We start from the raw sequence: 24,216 nt of genomic DNA, 5'->3' as shown, positions 1-24,216 counted from the left end.
TGCCACAAAGCAATTAAGCCTGTGTGCTACAACTACTGAGCTCGCACCTTAGAGCCTGCGCACCTGAGCTTGCCTGTACTGTGCAACGAGAAGTCACTGCCGTGAGAAGCCTGCACACCACAACTAGAGTAGCAGCCCCCTCCCCAACTACAGAAAGCCCACGCACAGCAGCAAAGACCCAGTACAGTCAAAAATAAAATTTAAAAACAAAAAAGAAAGCGTAACATAGTTTAATAGCTGACAAAATAGACTTTACCCCTGACATGACTTAGTGACTAAATAACAATATATAACTAAATCATTTTGCTGTATACCAGAAACTAACACAACATTGTAAATCAATTATACTTCAATTAAAAAAGATTTTACAACAAAAAACAATACTGGTAATAAAGAAGGCCATTGTGCTCAGTTGTGTCTGACTCTTTTGAAACCCCATGAACTGTAGCCCACCCAGGCTTCTCTGTCCATGGAATTTTCCAGGCAAGAATACTGGAGTGGGTTGCCACTTCCTCCTCCAGGGGATCTTCCCAACCCAGGAATCAAACCCACATCTCTTATGTCTCCTGAACTGGCAGGTAGATACTTTACCGCTAGCACTACCTGGGAAGCCCTAAAGAGGGATATTACTCGAAAATTCAATTTATCAGAAAGAAAATATACTGTTAACTTGTATTAAATAACCTAAAGCTAGTAAAAAAAATTCATAGTTTCAGGGTAAAATTGACAAATCCAGAATTGTAGGTACTCCTTGTTCTTAACCGTAAAAATCATAAATAAAACAAGTGAATAGATTTAAAAGATAACATTTGTATTGCTTGTGGCATTAATGGTGCTTTTGCTCCATTTTCTGAACTTTCTTGATTGTTGTGACTATTTTATAATTAAAACACCTTTGAAGAAAACCAAGTGTAGAAGTCAAAATCTTAATTGAGGACTTGAGGTGGGTCTAGTTATTATTATTAGAGTTTTACTGTATTGGGGTTAGTTCTCTAGCTCTTACCCCAGTGTTTATCAGATTCAGTTCAGTTCAGTCACTCAGTCATATCCGACTCTTTGCAACCCCATGGACTGCAGCACACCAGGCCTCCCTGTCCATCACCAACTCCCAGAGTTGACTCAAACTCATGTCCATTGAGTCGGTGATGCCATCCAACCATCTCATCCTCTGTCGTCCCCTTCTCCTCCCGCCTTTCATCTTTCCCAGCGCTTTTAATATTTCCCAGTGTCAGGGTATTTTCAAATGAGTCAGTTCTTCACATCAGGTGGCCAAAGTATTGGAGTTTCAGCTTCAGGATCAGTCCTTCCAATGAATATTCAGGACTGATTTCCTTTAGGATGGACTGGTTGGATCTCCTTGCTGTCCAAGGCACTCTCAGAGTCTTTGCCAACACCACAGTTATCAGGTTGGATACATCTTAATTTCAACTTGTTTGTGTTTTGCTAAAATGTCAAATGACTTTTTACATGTGGACATAAATGGCTCAGGCACTCCTTGACTGTACATTAAATATGACTTACCACAGTTATTATTACTTATTCTTATTCTAAATAAGAATAAATATTTTGGAAACAATGAATAATAATGCATTCCGCATTTAAATATGCTACAACTGATTGTTATTAGCTACTTCTGGATATCTGTTTCAACAAGAGCGGTTTTATTTTTCTTTGGTTCTGCCCAGACATCACTATTATCAATTTCCCAGAATAAAAGCAGAGAAAGATAAAAATTGGTACTTTTTCTCATATTGATACTCTCTTGGACTTATATTGCAATTCTTAAAACAGTGTTCAACATCTACTTATGCCTTTTGAAACATCTTGTGATAAGCAACAGTTAAATGAAATAGGAACAGATCACTGTATACAAATAGAAAATAAGGCACCCATGCTCTGAGGCTTGTTCTCAAGAAAAAGGGCATTAGGAGTCTTTTATTATAATACCAAAAAGAGACAGTAAATAGACTCTTCGAATGCATCATCTCAAAATCTAAACTGTAAAACCTGTATTATACAAGTTTATTTTTCATAGTTCTACTTTATTTTTTATTTTTATTCTCCAGGGGTCAGGAAGATCCCCTGGAGGAGGAATTCTGTGTGCAATACTGGGATAGAAATGACACCGTTTGAAAAATAAAATAGTAATTTTAGATTTGTATTTTGAAAAATATTAAAAAATAAGAATTTTAAATTCTTTTGTTTTACCCCATGTGTTTTAGAATCTTTTGAGAATTGAATATGCAGAATATTCACTTGACTTAATTCTTTTGCTGTTTAGACAATAAAAGAACAAGAATTATTTGCATTGCTTTGCTATATGAAGAAAATAGTGTAAAAATTAAATCTTAAAAACTTCAAATAAAACTTCATTGTAGATTAATAAATAAGTCAATTTCAACTTCAAACTATCATTTTATTTTTCTTTTTTCGTTAACCTTTGTTTACTGTTTAAATTTACTGAATTACAATCTGTATAATGAGCACAAATAAGTGTACAGCTTAACGAATTCTTACATTGGCACCGTGCTACCAGCAGTGTATCATTAACTTTGAGGCTGATAAACTGGTAAAACTGCAGGATTAAAACCATCAACGACCACCATACACACAAAAAAAGTAGTAAACAAGAGTAAGTGTAACTAAATCAGGTGGGCGGCACATTTACAAAAATGAAACAAGTTTGGCACACATTTTGTAGCACATAAGTTCTATGTATCATCAGAACCTGAGAGAATTCATTATCTCAGTCTGATAGGAGCCTGACTTGGGAGTTCGCTTACGGTGATTTCCCCTCTTTGCCGGTTAAGAGTTGTACATTTCAAAGCAAACATCAGACAAAATACAAAACGTCAGAACCAATTAGATTACGTAGCAACGTTTTTTATCTTCTTTCCTGAGCAACATATGTGGAATCCTCCTTGTCAATAATTGTGACCTTACATGATAACTTTAAAGTTGAAAATCAACTTTTTCAAAAACGCTCTGAGATGCTCTCTTCCCTTCATTGACAGGTCGTTTAGTTCATTTAAAATCGAAATCGTGGGACGTCTCCTTATCCTTTGCATAGTCATAACGCCCAGCGGTTACTAAAGACCACGCAATATTCACAGGGACTCTACCCATGTTTTACCACCTAAATACGAGCCATTCTCCGATCTGGGTCCCGAAATTAGTTTAGCTTTTGAGAGTAGAAATAGTAATATGTTCATACAACGAACCCATTCTTAGATTTTTAAATTCTTATATATTCAGATTTCTTCGACCCACCAGTAACATTCCCAGTTACCAACCAATAGTTTTACATTGCTCGCTATTTGTTTCCTTCGGAATTTACGAGCAATTTAGCCGCTTTAAGACAGGGGAAGAGAGGCTCTTCCTGTCAAGGAACCCACACAATGAGAGGCCTTTGGTACCCAAATGAAGCAACAATGAAAGACCGGCAAAGCTCAGAAATGTTCCTGAAAGCCAAGAATGCCACTCTGATTTCAGATTGCCGGAGCGCGCCCGCCTGGTAGCGTTTGTGGCCGAGAGGTCCAGAGAAGAGGGTTCCACTGAGGATGCCTAAGATGACAGTGGCCGACTCTGCTACCCGCCTGCCCGGACCACAAAGAGGAGTTAACGCTCCGCATCCCGTCACCAGGGCAACTCTGCAATCCGACACCAAGGCGCAAGATTCCGCATCCCGAGCCGCCGGCCGCAGGACCCAGGCGTTTCACCGCCCGGACGCGGGGACTCCGAGGCGCCCCAGACGCCGCCGTCCCCGGGGTACCGAGTGCGACTAGGGAGACGCCCTCTCCGCAGGCCCGGGGTCCGAGGCTCAGCCACCCTCAGCAAGCCGCCTCACTCAGACCTCGCCGGCCGCACGTGGCGCCGTGATTGCCCCGGGCAGTATCCCTCCGCGCCCGCGCCCCCGCTCAGTCTCCCCCTCCCTTCTCGGGACCCTCAGAGTCAGGGCGCCGCGGAAGGATCGCACGCACGCGCGCGCGCACGCCCCGCCGGAACGCGGAGAGCTAAGGGAGCCACGGTGAAGAGTAGTCTCCAGCGCCGTCGCCGGCACAGCCGCTCCGCAGCCTGCCGCCGCTAGTTAATCAGCCCCGCGGTCGCGGGCGGGAGGGCGGCCGGGCCGGGCGCGCTCCGCGGCTTGTCCCTCACCGCCGTCCCCGCGTCCTCCCTCCGCAGCTCCTCGGGGAGGGGGGCGGTCGGTGCTTGCGCAGAGCCGCCTCCTCTCCGCCCCCGCCCCGCCTCCCCCCGCGCCGCCGCCGCCGCCCGCGACCGCCGCCGCCGCTGCGCCTGCTGCTCCTTGCCGTCCCCGCTGCAGTGCGAAGGGCTCGAAGATGGCCGGTTGGCAGAGCTACGTGGATAACCTGATGTGCGATGGCTGCTGCCAGGAGGCCGCCATTGTCGGCTACTGCGACGCCAAATACGTCTGGGCAGCCACGGCCGGGGGCGTCTTCCAGAGCATTACGGTGAGGACCGGCGGGGACCTGGGTTCCCGGCCCCGGACCCATGCGGGGCCAGCCGTGGGGACGCCGCAGCGCGGGGCCGGACTCGGGCAGGGCCGCGCCGGCAGGTGTGACGGGCGGCGGGCGCCGAGGATGCGGCTACCGGGCGGGCGGAGAGGCCGAGGCCCGGGGACGCCCCCTCGCCGGGGCTGCGCTGAGTGGCGGGGGCGGCGGCCGGGCTCGCCGGCGTTCCCAGTGCTTGTCCGGATGAGGCTGGGGGAGGGGGCACGCACCGGTTCGTGGGTGGGGGGCCTTTTCCCCACTCTCGCCCCCGCCCCGGGGTCCCCTGGAAGCCCTGGGGTTTGCTTTGTACGTTCCCGGGTGGAAGCGGGGACTGGAGGAGCCGGGCTGGGGCGCGGGTCCTCGGGTGGCCGAGCCGCCCCTAGCTCCGGTGACGGCGCGCCGCCCGCGCCGCGAGCTGTGGGAGGCGGCGGCTGCCCGGCCCCCAGGATCCTCGCGGCCACTTGGCGTAGATTTGCCGGTGTCCAGGCCTCTTGGGCTTGCGAGAAATGAACGCAGACAACGTAGGTGGATTCGTGAATCTCTGGCTCCATAGGATTTTTTTTTTTTTTAAATTCTCCAAGATGGCGATCTGCCATTGATTTCTTTCCTATGGAGATTCATCGATATACCGTTATCCCCAATTACGCAACAGAGCTCTAAAAAAAGGGGGTGCTTGGGGCTTTCAGTAATCTGCGAAGACCGAGGGGATGCTTCAGTTCTCCAAGTCCCTCCCTCTAGTGATCTTCGTAAGGGAACTAGTGCAGATTAATGTTCCCGGCGCCTGATTTTCTTGTGACTTGGTGGTTTGACTCGGTTGCCACATGTTTGGGGAATAATTGTCAATAAGCCCTCCAGTGCTGCTTTATTGTTTTGTCTCTTTTTGCACAAGGATCTAAAATGGTGACATTATATCAAATACAGGAACATTCTCTTAATTTCCTAAGCTTCACGCCCCCTTCCTATCAAATGCCAAAATTCAGGCCCCTTACTATGGGTGCTACTAATTATTCTTGTACTACTTAACATGGTTTGAGGTCTAACTGTGTAGAACTCCTTATCCAGGTACTTTCAGGCTCTCTGTTGCCGCAGTGGACTACAATTCTTACAGAGAATTGGCGTCTGGCGATCAACTTTTTTCCTGCAGTCCTCTTGTCTTTGTGTGTGAGTTCCCGCTGTCTGGCTGGGAAGATTGCGGGAGTGTGCTTGGAAATGGCTGGGGCCTGCTATGACTCTGCAGTTCTGATGGGGGCGACGCCTTCCTTCTTATTCATGGAATGTTAGAATGCACGTTTTCTCCTTTCCGGTTCTGGTCTCTACCTCAGTTTCTTTCCCACTCTCCCTCCATTTTCTCTGTTCTTTTATGGTTGCCTATTGCAGTGCTACAGACAGAATCCTCTTTGCATTTGCCCAGAAAGAAAACTGATTACTGAGGAGGGAGGGGAAGGAAAGTTGGAGAGGGAGTAGCGGCTAAAATAAAAGAGGAGGGAAATATGAATTTGGGGATGCACTGAGATTCAGGGCTTGAAGTTCGTACTAGAGGGGGTTTGTCAAGCTATTTGAAGCAGAGTAGATGTAAACAGATCTGCCAAGCATGGACTTTGTTTCAGGAGACTTTCAAACAACTTTAAGTTTGATATGACAAGACTGTTACGTGACTGTGATAGATTAGATTTTGTTGAAAGTTTTTAGGTGAATTTTTACCATTACATAAGCACTTCGTGTACCACCTGACTTGAAACAAGTTTATAAATAACTCTTAAGTTTGTAGTTTATCTAGTGTCATCTACCAACTGGAGATTCTTTGCATAGACTGGGCTTAGTTAACAGACCACTCTCTTTAACTGTGAAATTAACTGACTGATATAAAATGTCATCCTGATATAAAATGTCATCCCGTAAGATTAAGTAGTTTTTTAGAAACGACTGAAACTTGGTTTTACATGAATGAAATGTGGATGTCTCGTAGTGGTAGTACAAACCTGCCACTTTGCCTGTTACACCAAGACAAGAAATTAACTACAACTTTTTGTTTTGTTTTCTCTCTCTCTCTTTTTTTTTTGTGGTTGGGGGTGGGGGCAGCCAGTAGAAATAGATATGATTGTAGGAAAAGACCGGGAAGGTTTCTTTACCAATGGTTTGACTCTTGGCGCAAAGAAGTGCTCAGTGATCAGAGATAGCCTATACGTGGACGGTGACTGCACAATGGACATCCGGACAAAGAGTCAAGGTGGGGAGCCAACGTACAACGTGGCCGTGGGCAGAGCTGGTAGAGGTGAGTACAGCACGCTTTTGGTTAATCGTTGCAAGTCACATTATAACTTATTAAGCAGTTTCTTTAACATTTTGAATAAAGTGTTAGTCCATAATGGCTATTAAGGTGGTTTTTGTGAACTGCCCAGCACTGAAGGAGGCACTGCTTTAGATTCACTTACTCTACAGCCGCTGCATATACAGCCTCACCTCTGACATCCTGACTTAATGCTGAAATAGAATATTAATAGCAGCTCTTCAGTTCCAACTTTAGTAAACTGAAAATCTAAATTTGTCTCTTCTGTATGTATAACTGAACCACTTTACACTTGAAATTAACATTGTTAATCAACTATACTTTAAAATAAAAAGTTAAATAAAATCACTTTGTCTCCTCAACTGCTATTCAGATTGTTAAATCATTCAAATTGGTTATTTTAGTCCCTCTGGGTTTTTGACTTTTGAATGTCTTCCTTTTCTTTCTTGCTCACATTTTAGTCATTCACTATTCAGCATAAAAAATGAAAAATTAATACTGGCTTCCATTTCTATTAGAAACATTGCTGGAGAAGAGAGAAATAATTAGAATGAGGGTTTTGGAGTAAGTTTTGCACTTATTAAATATTTTCAAAGACTATATGTGCCTGATTTATTTGAAAAATAGGAAACTATATTTCATTTATATACTGATCCAGAACTTCTTGTGTTTCCTGACTATCATCAACATTGCAGAAATTCTTACTGTACTAAATAAGTCTCACTTTTTTGAAAGAAACTTTAAAAGTTGAGATTTATTATGACATCTAATTGGTTTACAAATACACTTAAGTGTGTTAACCTGTGAAAATGTTTTGTAAATAAAGAAGGCTGGTATAGCCTAATAGAGCAGATTTGGCCCATCTAATGTTAAGACCAAATCTACCATGTGAAGAAACTTGAAGCCACTGTTAGCTGCAGTGGGCCTACCAGCTGGAGTGCCTAAAGGTTCCTCCTGTTCTGCTGTGCATTGCTACATATGAGTATTTCTCTGTAGGAAAATTAGATGGCTGTGAAATAGGAGATAAATCTCAAAAAGTAGCTGAGCTCAGATAAATATATTAAAAAGAAGCATCAACCGTGTGACATAAAAACCGGAATGTTTTTGCGCCACACTGCACTACTGACATCTAGTGGCAGTAAATATAAAATCTGATATATACATACACATATTTTGAGGATAGACCTTTGAACTGCATCATAGAAAAACCTGTTGTTGGAAATAAGTTTATTTTAGGGTTTTATACTCAATTAAAAACAAAGCTAACACAGTGAGGATATCAGTAAGCACAGACCTTCAGAACTTGTCATTTGCGCTCTTCTGAATGGCACTGAAAATGCTATTTAAAATTCAGTCTTGGTTTTTCTCTGGTAGTAATTAATACACATTTAGCCTCACTGGTAAGACTTAACAGTTTGTACTTAATCAAGCAGTTAAATTAGGGAAGAATTTTATAAGTATGTTTTTTAAAATTTATTTTTGGGGGACCAGTCTAATGTGTATTTGTCATGCTAATCAGAAGGTTTTTGTTCTCTATATAAGATAGATGTCCATAAAAGGAATGCCATTTGCAGCAACATGAATGGACCTAGAGATTATACTAAGTAAAGTGATAAAAGACAGAGAAAGATAAATCACCTATATGTGGAATCTTAAAAAAAAAGATACAAAGGCATTTGTTCGTAAAACAGAAACATTCACACACTTAGAAAACAAACTTACGGTTACCAAAGGGGAAAAGTTGGGGAAGAGGAATAAATTATGAGTTTGAGAGTAACAAATACACACTGCTGCTGCTGCTGCGTCGCTTCAGTCGTGTCCGATTCTGCGTGACCCCATAGACGGCAGCCCACCAGGCTCCCCCGTCCCTGGGAGTCTCCAGGCAAGAACACTGGAGTGGGTTGCCATTTCCTTCTCCAACGCGTGAAAGTGAAAAGTAAAAGTGAAGTCACTCAGTCGTGTCTGACTCTTAGTGACCCCATGGACTGTAGCCTACCAGGCTCCTCCGTCCATGGGATTTTCCAGGCAAGAGTACTGGAGTGGGGTGCCATTGCCTTCTCCACAAATACACACTACTATATATAAAGTAAATAAGGACCTACACAGGGGACTCTACTCAATAACCTAAATGGGAAAAAATCTGAAAAAGAATAAACACATGTATATGTATAACCAATCACTTTGCTATATACCTGAAGCTAACACAACATTTGTAAATCACTATACTCCAATATTAAAAAAAAAAAAAAAAGATAATCACACTCTTTTCCCCCTAGCTAGTGTAAAGATATTGTTATAGAGCACTGCAGCTGCACTGATTGGACTTCCAAGATGCAGTTAGTAGTCAAAATGTTTTCAGCATATTACTAGTTTGAAAGTTCTTTTTGGAGACCTGGCTGACTTCAGTGCTTCGTTGTTCATGAAAAACTGACTTAATGTTAACTTATTAATCGGGGTTCTGTCTGCTAAAACTTATGTGACTCTCTTGATTAACACTTCTTTTGAAACACTTTTCTTCTTTCTCTTTCAGTCTTGGTCTTTGTAATGGGAAAAGAAGGGGTCCATGGAGGCGGATTGAATAAGAAGGCATACTCAATGGCAAAATACTTGAGAGACTCTGGGTTCTAGCTGCTAGGCAGACTGTTAAGTATTAGGGGAAAATTGCTCTTAAACTTTCCTAGCTGTAAGCTTGAGTCTTAATTCTGGAAATTTTATTAGCAATGCAGGGTGATGGGGTATGAACCTGTGTCTCCTTTGTATCCCTCTGTTGGTGGGGAAAGGTGTCTTTCTTTCTGCCCCCCCCCCTTAAATAATTCTGTTCACTTTTGTTTTGTTTCCTTGTGTACTCCAGCATTGGTTATAGTCATGGGAAAGGAAGGTGTCCACGGAGGCACACTTAACAAGAAAGCATATGAACTCGCTTTATACCTGAGGAGGTCTGATGTGTAAGCAGCCTCTCCCCATCTTCCTAGCAACTGTCTTCATCATCACCCCAATTATGGTCACAGAGCTACCAGATTATAGATGGTAGCTAATTTTTCTTTGCCTATTTTCTAATGTCACAATTCCTGTTTGCCCAGTGGATCATTTGTATGTTAACCACTGTATGTAACCAACCTTATCTGGCAACATAATTGCAGCACAATAATGATTTGCATGATACCTTGAAATTTGGGGGGAGGGGGCATGCCAAGTTGGGCATCACTTTGTCTTAGCAATTAATGGGATATTGATTACTAAAATAAGTTAATATTAAGCAAGGTGCCGGTTGTACAATCTCTAATTTGATCAATGTCTTTCAGCACTTTGAGCATTTACTTAGCTCATCTAGTCTTCCTTTCATAGCGCATGGTTGGGAGGAAAAAGTGCATGCATCTTTCCTTCACTCCTCTTTTCCCACCCCCTCCCTTTGCACATAGGTATTTGGTTTGCTTCCATCTTCTTTTATGCAGTGCCTGGTTTATTTAACCAATTAATATCACTTTTGTTGATGAGCTATTGAGAGCTGCAGTAGTTTGCTTTTAGTATTGTTGTTGCACTTGAGTAGAGACAAACCTTTTATCGTAGTGTCCACAGGACATATGACAAGTGCAACTGCAAAACAAGAGCAAAATGCACTTCCTCCCATGACCTTATAGTAACCATACTGATTGAATCCCAAGGGACATTCCATCTTTGCAATAGCTCAGATTTTTGTTCCTGTCTTTTTCTTTGCACACCAGCTCTACTCTTTAGTAAAATTGTAAAAGGCTGCCATTATGGACATTAGGTATCCCAACATAACCATCTGGAGTGTGTCCAGTTTGTTCTTCATAGGACCAACTTTTATTTGCAGCTTGAGTTTTTATATGAAGTTGCATTATTGTGGACTTGGCTGTCTTGTGATGAATTTTTCTCATATGTATTCTGTGCCATACTATTGTTAAAATGAACTGTTGCTATTGTGAGATGGATTTTAACTGACCTATTAAAGGTTTCTTTCGAATGGCACTACCTTAGGGACATTCTAGTATTTGCTTCTATTGTTTGGGCCTTGTGGATAATGTACAGATTTAAAAACAAATCTTGTTGCTGATTTGTCCATTTCTTTCCCTGCACTTTGTTACATCTGGGATACAGTCTAACTCATCTGATTTAATATGCATTTAAAAAAATGCCATAACTATTAAACACCTTGTTTACAGACAGATGAAATAAATTTATTCCAACCAAATACTCTAGACTCCTGTTATTTATATAAATTGTTAGCTTACTGTTACAGTTGATCTTTGACACAATGGGAATATACTCTGCTGCAAGCATAAAATTTTTCAAAAACTTGAGCTGGTGGCCTACTCCATTTCCTCTAGTATTATAAAGAAAATGAGTGCCTATATTTTTAATAAGCTTTGTTTGCCCTGTTAAAAACGGCTTGTCATTTTGGGTGCATCTTCAGGCTTATGAGGCAAAAATTGATTTATCCACTAGAAATTAAATACTTTTTTGTTGCTGATGTTTTGAAATGAAAAATCTAGTGAGTGGTAAGGGGCCCAATATCATGAAGGGTTTCTGCATTTGTGGATTCTTCTGTATTGAACTGTCATACATATGACTTCTCTTGATTTGGAGGCTGTGTTGCAGGCTGAAGTCAGCTGGGACTCTCTCACATAAGAGGAGACATTCCTTAGGCAGCATAAAAGATAACTGGGATTGGGATGTCTTGCAGTTTCTGTCTATGGAGTGACATGTTAACTGTGACTATGTAATAGCCAAGTTTAATCCCAGAGGTCATAAGGTCTAGGAGATGTATTGAATACACCTAGGAGATGTATTGAATTTTAGTAAATATGTTTTAATACTATTCAGGTAAGTGATTATCATGAACTGTCAAGTAGAAGGTCCAAGCTCAAAACTTGGTGGGTCTAAGCAAAACTGGAGAACTGGTTATAACTCAGATTATGGGCTCTGGAATGCTACCCTGGAGATGAAGTTTCTAGAAGTCATTTTAGAAATAATCATTAGGTCAGTCTGATTCATTTTAAGGACTATATGCTACCCTTTGAGAATGAGTGGGTTAGGGAATAGAAGGTAATCTCTTAAGATACACTGTGCATAACTAAAAGTTTTTTCTTTGACAGTGTTGTTATGAATTTGGCCATACAGGGATGTAAAAGTATGGGAGACGTGGGATTTGGGGCTGCTATGATGGTTGGGCACACCTTAGAAAGGTTAAAAAAAAAAAAATTCTTGGCCTGTTAAGATCCCTGTTAGGAACAAGAGGTTTGTCAGATGGAAATTTGGTGGTTGGGTTGTGATGGTTTATGATTTTATAGTAATGTAAATTTACACTTGAGGGTAACTAACTAGAAAGCAGTGACTAGACTTATGAAACCCTTACTGAATGAACCTCTAAGTAGGAAAGGGATGTGTCTGTGGCAGAGGTGTGGGTAAGGGGGGAGGAGACAGTAGTTGTGCTGTATTGCTTAATCCCGCAGTTGGGTCCAGCTCTGTCAGACTCTGTCCATGGGGGATTCTCCAGGCAAGAATACTGGGGTGTGGGTTGCCATGCCCTCCTGCAGGGGATCTTCCCAACCCAGGGATCGAATCCAGGTCTCCTGCATTGCAGGTGGATTATTTACCTCCTGAGCCACCAGAGAAGACAGTAGATGGCAACTTTATCACTAAAATAATGAATGAAACTAGTCATTGGCCCCCTTCCCATAATTTAATTAGAAAAGCACTTATGAAAATACATACATGTATCTTTGCTTTGTACTTTTCTAGGAATTTAACCTAAAGAAGTGAAGCTATATAAATTTGTGTAGCAGAATGTCACTCCCACAGCGTTTCTTAGAATAACGAAACTTGGAAAACTACAAGATTTGACTTTCAGGGTTATGAGTTGAATAAATGACTATGTTCAGAAGATAGTCATTGAAGAATTACGTAAGACAGTGCTCACCAATGAATTTTATATAATGGGATAAATATGTATCGTGTATAATGTATTTTACATATGTATTTCTGAAGGCAAAATACACATTTTTCTCAGGTAAGTTTCTAGGTAACAATACTTTTATAATCAGAAGATTTTTAAATTAAGATATTTTTTAGTGGAAATGGGATTTTAATTTTCTTCAGTGGCCTTTTAAAAAAAGCTGTATAATTATACCATAGAGAAATTATAAAAGATTTCAAGTGACTGTTAGAACTAGTAACAGTCCTAGATAGTGCTGTTAAGTATACATATTTTTAACAACTGAGAGTTTATAGAGTTTGAAAAGAAAATTATTTTTGCCTCGGAAAAATTCCTAACAAATTTGAAGGAACCAAGTCCTTGATTTGAATTGTGGATTAAAGGCTGAGGGAATATAACATCTAATACACTTAACAGTGATTAACTTTTTCCCTTTAAAAAATATTTTAGGTATGATGTTCTTATTTGATAATTATAAAAACGATTATATTTATGTTCTGGACACTGAGCTCAGTGTTTGGACCTTACACCCTACCTTAGGAGAAATGAATTACACAAATGACCAGACAGGTTTGGGAAAGTTAGGATCAAACAGGTGTGTCAAATTCCATAGCACTGTTTTAAGTACCATAGTAAACTGATAATTCTGTTTTTCAGGTCTTATTTTTATTTCTGTGGGGTAGGGGTGCGAGAATAATGAAGAATTCAATTTTTTATTTTCCTAAGTGGAAATATTCACTTTTTGTTGTTGCTTATAAGAATTTTTTTTAAAGCAGTTCAAAAAGTGAAATTTCACTCAATAGTGTTACATTTTTAAAAAATGTATTAAATTTTTTTACAACAGAAGGCTAACTGGTATACTCAACTATTCTCTAATATGTCTGTTCACTATTAATTTCCCATGTTAATACAGATAAATCTAGCTATTTACCCTCTTGAGGCTGTACAGCAGTTTACTCTAAAGATGTACCATAATTATAAGAAGGTCCCATAGTGTACACTGTTGTTGGAATGATTTGGTCTGCAGTTTTGGGGGGATTCCCTAATTGCTTGTGAGCGGTTACTTTGTATAAAATCCTAAGGTAATGTGTGTTTATCTGCCCTAAATTACCTTAATCATTATAACTTTAAAAAACACTGCATATAAATAAGTTTAATGTGGGTAATACTACAGGAGAACAAACAAAGTGGAAAACGTGTTTATTAACATTCAAACTCCCTTCATACAAGGCCATATAAAAATTCTTAGCATTTTGATTATATATATATAAGCCTATATTTTCCACATAGTTAACAATGTGTAATTTAGCTTTTCATAATACATTGTTTAAATACATCATTAGTTCTGTTAAACATAAGCAACATTTTCAAATCCAATACTTGAACAGTTTCCTCTGTACATACTTTAGCAGGGCTAATAAGCATAGGATGCTCTTTATTAAGAGGTATATAATCTGAGTATTAACAATTACTGAAGTTTGGTATTTTTATACAGCATTTTGTTTATGTTTTGATCACCACACAGAATCCTTAAGGATACTGAAATTCAGTAAGTAAAGTCAGAGACATTACTTCAGCTGATAAATGAAGTTCATACATGACACTATAGTATTAAAAGCCTTAAAAATAAAAACATTTTGCAAACTGCCCTAGTACTGACTGTTCCTATCAGGGTAAGACTACTTGGCAATAGAAAGGAAAAAGCTTTGATTTTCTCTGTGGTGCTGATAGTCGCCTCTTGCTAATTATGGCAATTTGGACAAATACCAGAACAAGCATATTCCAGCTCAACAACTCTAGGTAACTTTATGGAGATGGGAGTTGGCTCAGCTCATGCTCGGTGGCCACAGCACTGACCCTGTGTGTAAAAACATGAAACGTGTGCATACTGTGATCTAGGTCTTAATTGCAAGCTATACTGAGGAATCTCTCGATGTTTGGCTATGTTTCATTCCAAACGAGTCGATTTGATGCTTGAGTTACAGCACCAGTCTATTATTAGTGAAATGAAGTACACTCCTGCAGATAAATACCAGATCAAAACAACCTGTTTCAGTAATCTTGATTAACCTGTAGAATAAAAAATAAATTATCTCTACAGAAATCTCTGAAGGGAGCAAAAAAAAAAAAATCAAACTATATGCCTAAATAAACATTTTAAAAGGAAATAACCCAATATCCTCTGAAGGTCAAACAGTATTTGCTATGTTGTAATCCCGTTCACCATTAGGCTGCAGTTGGACCACAACACTGTGTTCATTGATTTCGTTTTCTGCATCACTGCTGTCGGTATCATTGTCATCTTCCTCATAGTCTGAAGATTCTGTCATGTTCTGATGTGAGCGGGATTCCGACAAAGCCCCAAATGACTGAGTGCTGGCAGAAGCCAAAGGTCTGAGTAAAGGGGTGTGTTCTGACACTTCATTTTCTTCTTGACTACTATCTGTGTCAGAGTCTGAATCGCCTTGAGAAGGAACAACTTTTTGCTTGCAGACTGGACAGGTTTTTTTGGTCTTAGTTAGCCAAGGATCTACACACTTGCAGTGATAAGCTGTTGAAGCAAAATACACATCTTTTAGATAGTACACTTTTGTTGAGAACATAATCTCCTGCCATGGTTATTCATGTTCTGATCAGTATGCATCATATACGGACAAGACAAAAGTTTGTAAATTTTTATAAATCTTCATCCTTTAATGAGAGCTTATGATGTGCTAATAACTATTTTCTGTCTAATACTGAACCTAAGTATAAATTATGTATAAATTCAAAGCAGTATGTAATTATTCATACCATGGGAACAGGGAAGGATTCTGAGTTTGTCTCCATCTTCATATTCATCCAAACAAATGGCACATACATCATATTCATCTCCTATGATAGAAATAGTAAAATCAATTAAAAGATCCCTTTTTAATTCCTTACTGTTGAACTTAACGACCTTTATTTTAAAAAAAGACAAAGTCATTGCCTATCTCACACACAGGGCAGCCACATCAGGAAGCATGTCAGGAGAAAGCCATTGTCTGGATAGATAGGTGGGAAGAATATAACGCATACTGAAAAGAATAACAGTTCCAATTGAAAGAATCCCTTTAACATCTGTAGTCATTTAAGCACATTCAGAAGTCCTGCTGCTGCTAAGTCACTTCAGTCGTGTCCGACTCTGTGCGACCCCATAGACGGAAGCCCACCAGGCTCCCCCGTCCCTGGGATTCTCCAGGTAAGAACACTGGAGTGGGTTGCCATTTCCTTCTCCAATGCATGAAAGTGAAAAGTGAAAGTGAAGTCCCTCAGTCGTGTCCAACTCTTAGCGACCCCATGGACTGCAGCCTACCAGGCTCCTCTATCCATGGGATTTTCCAGGCAAGAGTTCTGGAGTGGGGTGCCACTACCTTCTCCAAGGAGAAGTCTAAATAGAAAGTTTTAATGAAAATTTTTGTTCAGTATCTTGAATGTGGTTACTGTAGTATCACTTATCAAATACATTCTGTAACAAATACAGGGTTCTATTATAACCTGTTTTGAGATTTAGTGAGACTGATTTTACCTATCTCAAACTATTAAAATACTAAAGGACTCCAGCATATCTATAATTATCTGTAATTACACAGATCCATTTACCTGGACTTTAAGGATAGTTCCAATATATTAAGGAATTCAATCATGCTGATTACTCATACAAATCAAACTTTCGGTCTTACGACTTTGTGAAAATGCCCATTAAAAACAGGTTCAGTTAATATAACTGAACAGGACTGAACCAGTCCGAAGCTGTACCACAGCTCTAAGCCTCATTTTACTAAGATAGAAAGGTTATCCTGCATTATCCAAGTGGGCTCAATGTACACAAGGGTCCCTAAAAGTGTGAGGAGGAGGTTTTTCTAGGGGGAGATGTGACTATGTCAGAGAGAGAGAATATTACTGGCTTTGAAGACAGGAGGGGAGGAGGATCATAAGCTAAAGAACATGGTGGCCTCTAGAAGCTGGAAAAGCCAAATAAATAGATTCCCCTACTAGAGCCGTCAGAAAAGAGTGTTTGATTTTAGCTCAGTGAGGCCTGTCAGACTTCAAACCTACTAAACTAAAATAATAAATTTGTACTGTTTTAAGCCATTAAGTTTGCGGCTTTAAATCTGTCACCACAGCAATAAGAAATGTGTAAGTAGTATTAGGGTTAGCCTGCAAGTGAAAGTTGCTCAGTAATGTCCAACTCTTTGCAACCCCATGGACTATACAGAATAGAATTCTCCAAGCCAGAATACCGGAGTGGGTAGCCTTTCCCTTACCCAGCGGATCTTCCCGACCCAGGATTTCCTGCATTGAAGGTGGATTCTTCACCAGCTGAGCTTATCGGGGTTACACTAGACATACGGAATTGATGCTTTCAAGTGTTTCAAGTGATAGATTTATGTTGATCACCCATATTTTCTAGGCACAGTACTTAACTTGATGATAACTGGTCAACATTGAAAGGTGTAATTTGTGATCATTGACCAGAAGGGAGCCTAGTGTTCTGTAGAGAATTAACCCCCATGGTGTGTGTGATGAAATGGTAAATCACATCCTGACTTTTATTTATTACCTACCTAACCAACCATGTGCAAGATGCCATCTTTATGTTTCAGTATTCTCAAAGGCAAAACAAAAATACTAACATATTATGATTTTGGATTGTTGTGGTTTAAAAGAGAATGCAAGTAGAGTGTCTGGCACAAACAGTACTTCTTAGCCAGCCTCCACCTGATAAAACTGACCTGGTAGGCATACTGGCTTATGAAGGCTGTGGCTAGGAATCTGCTCTCTGATATCCCCATGTGATTCTGTTAGTAGCAAAGAGCTAGTGGCAATGGTCAATGAACCTTTTGGCTCTACTTGGGGTAATTATGTAATTTAAGTATTCAGCAGCCCTTGAGCTGTGAGTGTATATGACTTCTGGTTTTATTTGAAAGCTAGGTTTGGTAGACACTTAATAAAAGTGTTCCCCCAACCCCTCTCCAGTCAAAACGTGATTAAATGTGGTATGGTGAGAAACCTAAAAAACAGACAAAGTTATATATCAATAAAAAAGCAAAAAGGAAAACAATCAAATTTCTGTCCCATTTTAAAAGACACAAAATTAAAAATGGTAGAAAATGTATTATATGACAACTTAGAAATCCAGCCAGTGGATTCATATTCAAGATAATGGCCCAACATCAAACAATTATTAAGTGGTTTTATATTTAAAGATAAAGGCATTTATATATTTTTGAAAGTAATTTTCAACCTTAGCAGATTTTAAAAATTAACCAATTTGTCCAATGATTCTGGTAGCATGAGATAAAGGGGCTATAAAAAGTGCTAACAGCTGTTAGTTTTGTTATTGTCAGCACCATGCTAGAAAGTTCCATTGCTTATAAACCAGTGGTTCTCAACCAGGGGATAATTTTGTTCCCTTGCCCCTAGGGATATCCGGTGATATCTGGAGACATCTTTGGTGTTCACAATTGGGAGTTGGTACTGTTGTCATCTAGTAGATCAGGGAGGCTATTAAATAGCTTATAATGCTGTAGTGAAAGTGAGTGTTAGTCGCCCAGTCATGTCCTATTCTTTGCGACCATATGGACTACAGTCCACCAGGCTCCTCTGTCCATGGGATCCTCCAGGCAAGAATACTGGAGTTAGGTTGCCATTTCCTGCTCCAGGGGATCTTCCCGATCCAGGGATTGAACCTGGGTCTCCTGCACTGCAGGCAAGATTTTTTTTACTGTCTGAGCCACCAGGCAAGCCCATAACGCTCTAGACAGTCCCTCAAAGAATTTTCCCATGTAAAATGCCAATAGTGAGAAGGCTGAGAGAACCTGATATAAACACCCCTCCAGGCTTTCTCAAAGACTGCTAATTCACTAATGGATAGATGTTCAGAGGCTGCAGGAGGGGTGAGATTCATGTCTGTTATGTGCGACCATATGGAAACACTTCTATCTGGATATATTATTGTTATTTAAATGTTTCAGAAAAGTTTCAAGAAGACAGTTAAAATCTCATCAATTTTATAATACGTTATAATACGTAAGTGGACAAAACTTTGATTTTCCCCTCTAAACCTGTTTCTCCCTAGTTTTTCCCCAAACCTTGGATCATCAGATACAGCAAAGGCACTGACCTATTAGAACAGAAAACACACAAGACTTAAGGCAGCCACTGCAGTAGCATACACTGATTATCGGGCCTGGGCATGTCCTTGATGCCTCTTTCCCTTAGAGCTTAGATTCAACATCACCACGTCCTATACTCTTTTTTCTGTAAAACATCTTCAGTTGGTCTCTCTGATTCCTCAATTACACTAATCCATTAGCCTTGATTACTAGAAGAGCCTCTTCTTTTCCTGTCCTATATGGTTTTTCTCCATAGCAGCAAAAGTGATATTTTAAAAACAGTCCCCCATCTCACTTAGAATAAAATCTGAGCGCTTTGTCATGGCCTTCATATAGCTGAATATGATCTGATTTACAGATTGGTCATCTCACATCACTCTATCCCCATTCAGTCACACTTCAGTCACACTGGCCTTCTTTCAGTCTTGAACAAAGATAACTTAAAAATGAACTAGTTGTCAATAAAATGAAAAGACAACTACTGAATGGGAGAAAATACTTGGAAATGATTTGATTTACAAGGGGTTGATATCCAAAGTATATAAACAGCTCACATCAAAACAAAGTAAGACCTAAACAGATATTTTTCCAAAAAAGACATACAGATGCTAACATCACTAAACATCAGAGAAGTTCAAATGAAAACCACAATAAGATATCACTTCACACCTTTTAGAATGGCTATCATCAAAAAGACCAAAATTACTGGCAAGGATGGGGAGAAAAGGGAACCCTTGTACACTGCTGGTGTGAATGTAAGCTGGTACAGCCACTGTGGAAGACAGTATAGAGATTCCTCAAACAAAACAGACCTACCATATGATCCAGAAGTGTTCCACTCCTGTGTATACATCCGAAGAAAGCAACATTAATTCAAAAAGACAGCACACCCCATGTTCACAGCAGCAGCATTTACAATAGCCAAGATAAGCAACTGGTGCATCAACAGATCGGTGGATAAAGATGTAGTATATATATTCCATTATGTGTGTGTGTATATCTATACACAGTGTGTATATATCCCATAGTGTACATATATACACAATGAGATACCACTCAGTTATAAAAAAGAATGAAATTTTGCCATTTGCAACAACACGGGTGGACCTGGAAGATATGCTTAGGAACTACGTCAGAGAAAGACAAATACCATGTGATATACTTGTATATGGAATCTAAAAAATAAACTAATAAATGTAACAAAAAAGAAACAGAGTCATGGATACACAGAACAAACTAACGGTTATCAGTCGGGAGAGGGAAGGGGAGGAGTGAAAGGGGTATTAAGAGGTACAAACTACTAGGTATAAAATAAATAAGCTACAAGAATGTTCTGTATAGCACAGAGGATATAGCCAGTATTTTAAAATAACTATAAATGGAGTATAACCTTTAAAAAGTGAGTCCTATATTGTACACCTGACAGTTATATGATACTATAAATATACCTGTCAAAAAATAAGTTTATTTGAAAAAAAATAAGTTTATTTGAAATAATATAGTCGCATACAAAAATTGATGCAAACCTTAACTGTTCAATTTTATAACAAACTAGTCCACCTTAAGTCAGCTAGAATAGGTTTCCTCAAAGAGAATGAATGTTCAGGGCTTAACACATACCATTTTCATGAGAAAAGAATATATATTTTAAATAATATGTCCAGGGAAGATAAAGCATTGAATCCATGAGCTTCAAATCAAAACTTACTGATCTTACAAAGAAAATGCCTTGCCACTCATTCCCTGCTTTGCCAGTAAAGAAAACAATGGCAGCTCTTTCTAGCAAATTTAAACAAATAAATCTTATCTTTTGTTTTCCCCTCCTCCATACCTGTTCCTAAGAAATGTGAACATAAGAAAAACTGGATAAAATATTTCATAAGCCAGATTTCCTTAAGAATTATTCCTGATTATATTTAAACCCTGAGGCAAAGGAACAAATATTTACTTTTAAGGTTGGATTAAAGACAGTTAGGGCTTCCCAGTTAGTTCAGCTGGTAAAGAATCCACCTACAGTGCAGGACACCCCAGTTCAATCCCCAGGTTGGGAAGATCCCCAGGAGAAGGGACAGGCTACCCACTCCAGTATTCTTGGCTGGAGAATTCCATGGACAGAGGAGTCTGGCAGGCTACAGTCCATGGGGTTGCAGAGAGTCAGACATGACTGAGCGATTTCACTTCAAAGGCAGTTAAACAGAGTAATAAAAAATAAGGATGTCTTCATAAATATAAGAAAAAATTTAAAAAGTTAAATACTGCCCCACTGTTTTGTGATCTGCTATAAAATATAACACTGCATTTTTTCAATCTCTGAAAAGCTTCATCCTTCTAAACATGATTAGGAAACTTCAGTGATTAAGCTATAAAGGGAAAATATTGGTAACTTAAAACTTCAAATATAAAACCCACTTTTTCATCCTTTACATCTCAGGGATTTGCCTCCTTCACACACTAACGGGGTAGGGAGACAGCTCCCATGGCGACTGCCTTAAATGCTTAGTTGAAAGACTATTAAGGGAAAACAAGGATTTTTCATTTGTTATGAAACATGGTATGTGGTAACCAGTCTTTATGGTTACAGAAAATGCATCAATTGATGCAGGAAACTCAGGAAACCACAATGTCAACTGAAGAGGTATTTTTGAGGACAATAGTGAATAATGAAATTTATAAGAAAGTTGGCTGCTTCAAAATCAAGACAATAACTAATAAAAGGCTATTATTATTTTGTATGTACTGGTGATGGTTTAGTCACTAAGTCATGTTCAACTCTTGGCAACCCCATGGATGGTAGCCTGCCAGGCTCCTCTGTCCTTGGGATTTTCCAGGCAAGAATACTGGAGTGGGTTGCCATGTCCCCTCCAGGGAATCTTCCCCACCCAGGAATTGAACCTGGGTTTACTGCATTGCATGTGGATTCCTTACCAACTGAGCTACCAGGGAAGCCTTTACATGTGCTGCTGCTGCTGCTAAGTCGCGTCAGTCGTGTCCGACTCTGTGCGACCCCAGAGATGGCAGCCCGCCAGGCTCCCCCGTCCCTGGGATTCTCCAGGCAAGAACACTGGAGTGGGTTGCCATTTCCTTCTCCAATGCGTGAAAGTGAAGTCGCTCAGTCGTGTCCGACTCTTAGCGACCCCATGGACTGCAGCCTACCAGACTCCTCCATCCATGGGATTTCCCAGGCAAGAGTACTGGAGTGGGGTGCCATTGCCTTCTCTGTTACATGTGCTAGAAATAGCTAAATCAATATTTTAAACATTTAAATGTTACTCAGCATAAACATTTCTGAACAAGCGACAAAAATGAAGGACACCAAGACAGGAAGATTTAAGATGATCTTGTCCCCACAATACTGTAAATGAATGAGAGTGCTGACTAACCTTTACAGACGTTTTACCTGTCCACAGCCTCAAGTTGCTAAGTTCTGTGGGTTTGATTACAAGTGTCTATGAAATACTTCCAAATGCCAAATTCTTTTTTTGTTTGTTGGCAAATATTTCCTATATTTCCTAAATGTTACAGATTCCTCTAACATAAACATGAACAGTGCTTTTCAGTCACTCAGTCATGTCTGACTCTTTGCAACCCCATGGACTACAGTACGCCAGGCTTTCCTGTCCATCACCAACTCTCAGAGCTTGCTCAAACGCATGTCCATCAATACAGTGATGCCATCCAACCTTCTCATCCTTTGTAGTCCCCTTCTCCTCCTGCCTTCAATCTTTCCCAACATCGTAATCTTTTTCAATGAGTGAGTTCTTCGCATCAGGTGGCCAAATTATTGGAGCTTCAGTATCAGTCCTTCCAATGAATAGTTGGGACTGATTTCCGTTAAGATTGACTGGTTTGATCTCCTTGCAGTCCAAGGAACTCTCAAGAGTCTTCTCCAACACCACAGTTCAAAAGCATCAATTCTCCGGCGCTCAACTTTATAATCCAACTCTCACCTCCATACATGACCACTGGAAAAACCATAGCTGTGACTTGATGGACCTCTGTTGGCAAAGTAATGTCTCTGCTTTTTAATATGCTGTCTAGGTTGGTCACAACTTTCCTTCCAAGCAGCAAGCATCTTTTAATTTCATGGCTGCAGTCACCATCTGCAGTGATTTTGGAGCCCAAGAAAGTAAAGTCTGTCACTGTTTTCATTGTTTCCCCATTTATTTGCCATGAAGTGATGGGACTGAATGCCATGATATTAGTTTTCTGAATGTTGAGTTTTAAACCAGGTTTTCACTCTCCTCTTTTACTTTCATCAAGAGGCTCTTTAGTTCTTTGCTTTCTGCCATAAGGGTGGTATCATCAGCATATCTGAGGTTCTTGATATTTCTCCCAGCAATCCTGATTCCAGCTTGTGCTTCATCCAGCCTGGCATTTCACATGATGTACTCTGAATATAAGCAGGGTGACAATATACAGCCTTGACGTACTCCTTTCCCAATCTGGAACCAGTCCATTGTTCTATGTCCGGTTCTATCTGTTGCTTCCTGACCTGCATACAGATTTCTCAAGAGGCAGATCAGGTGGTCTGGTATTCCCATCTCTTTCAGAATTTTCCACAGTTTGTTGTGATTCACATAGTCAAAGGCTTTGGCATAGTCAATAAAGCAGAAGTAGAGGTTTTTCTGGGACTCTCTTGCTTTTTCTATGATCTAACGGATGTTGGCAATTTGATCTCTGGTTCCTCTGCCTTTTTCTAAATCCAGTTTGAATATCTGGAAGTTCATGGTTCACGTACTGTTGAAGCCTGGCTTGGAGAATGTTGAGCATTACTTTACTAGTGTGTGAGATGAGTGCAATTGTGTGGTAGTTTGAGCATTCTTTGGCACTGCCTTTCTTTGGGATTGGAATGAAAACTGACCTTTTCCAGTCCTGTGGCCACTGCTGAGTTTTCCAAATTTGCTGGCATATTGAGTGCAGCTCTTTCACAGCATCATCTTTGTGGATCTGAAACAGCTCAGCTGGAATTCCTTCACCTCCACTAGCTTTGTTCATAGTGATACTTCCTACGGCTCACTTGACTTCACATTCCAGAACGTCTGGCTCTAGGTGAGTGATCATAGCATCATGGTTATCTGGGCCATGAAGATCTTTTTTGTATAGTTCTTCTGTGAATTCTTACCACCTGAATGTTTATACTATATTCTAAACCTGTAACAGTTCTTTTAGGACTTCAAGGTTTGGTACTATGACTTACTAGAGTGATGAACCCACATAAGTATTCTAACTTCCTTTCATGTTTTCAAATATAGTTGCATCACAACTATGAAAAACTGCAGTAATTAGGATTTTTTTTTCTAACATCCATGTATGCTTTGTCAAAAC

The 24,216-nt window shown here is 40.1% G+C and overlaps 2 protein-coding genes across 6 annotated transcripts in view; one reads left to right on the top strand and one right to left on the bottom strand.

Annotated features, from left to right (window-relative positions):
• The first annotated feature begins 4,305 nt into the window (after window positions 1–4,305).
• On the top strand, window positions 4,306–11,008 carry PFN2 (profilin 2). Of its 2 annotated transcripts, none has more exons than XM_086389151.1 (3): window positions 4,306–4,469; window positions 6,588–6,780; window positions 9,647–11,008. In XM_086389151.1, exons 1-3 carry the CDS (start codon window positions 4,338–4,340, stop codon window positions 9,742–9,744), a joined length of 423 nt encoding a protein of 140 aa, XP_086245277.1. In that variant the 5' UTR covers window positions 4,306–4,337; the 3' UTR covers window positions 9,745–11,008. The 2 variants fall into 2 exon arrangements, with proteins under 2 accessions (XP_086245277.1, XP_086245195.1); XM_086389069.1 differs by having other exon boundaries at window positions 9,326–11,008.
• Window positions 11,009–13,935: 2,927 nt separating this feature from the next.
• Window positions 13,936–24,216, bottom strand: part of RNF13 (ring finger protein 13) — a 127,357-nt gene continuing 117,076 nt past the window's right edge. For all 4 annotated transcript variants that reach the window (XM_086388841.1, XM_086388701.1, XM_086388871.1 and 1 more), the window contains 2 exons: window positions 15,545–15,625; window positions 13,936–15,302 (listed from right to left, as the gene is read on the bottom strand). In XM_086388841.1, coding sequence (XP_086244967.1) covers window positions 14,941–15,302; window positions 15,545–15,625 — 443 coding nt within the window. In that variant the 3' untranslated portion in view covers window positions 13,936–14,940. The remainder of the gene's footprint in view (window positions 15,303–15,544; window positions 15,626–24,216) is intronic.

This window comes from Bos grunniens, chromosome 1, assembly GCF_055505025.1.
Source record: "Bos grunniens cultivar Pamir isolate PY7600 chromosome 1, Bosgru_T2T1.0, whole genome shotgun sequence".
Lineage (NCBI taxonomy): Eukaryota > Metazoa > Chordata > Mammalia > Artiodactyla > Bovidae > Bos > Bos grunniens.
The sequence above is the reverse complement of the archived record's forward strand: the minus strand, read 5'-3'. Positions and strand labels throughout refer to the sequence as shown.

What these genes read in the sequence shown, in the direction of transcription:
- PFN2 (XM_086389151.1), top strand. Translation starts at nt 4,338, where the DNA reads ATGGCCGGTTGGCAGAGCTACGTGGATAACCTGATGTGCGATGGCTGC. An exon ending in GCGTCTTCCAGAGCATTACG is followed by an intron (nt 4,470 to 6,587) that starts GTGAGGACCGGC and finishes GGGTGGGGGCAG; the next exon opens with CCAGTAGAAATAGATATGAT. An exon ending in CGTGGGCAGAGCTGGTAGAG is followed by an intron (nt 6,781 to 9,646) that starts GTGAGTACAGCA and finishes TGTGTACTCCAG; the next exon opens with CATTGGTTATAGTCATGGGA.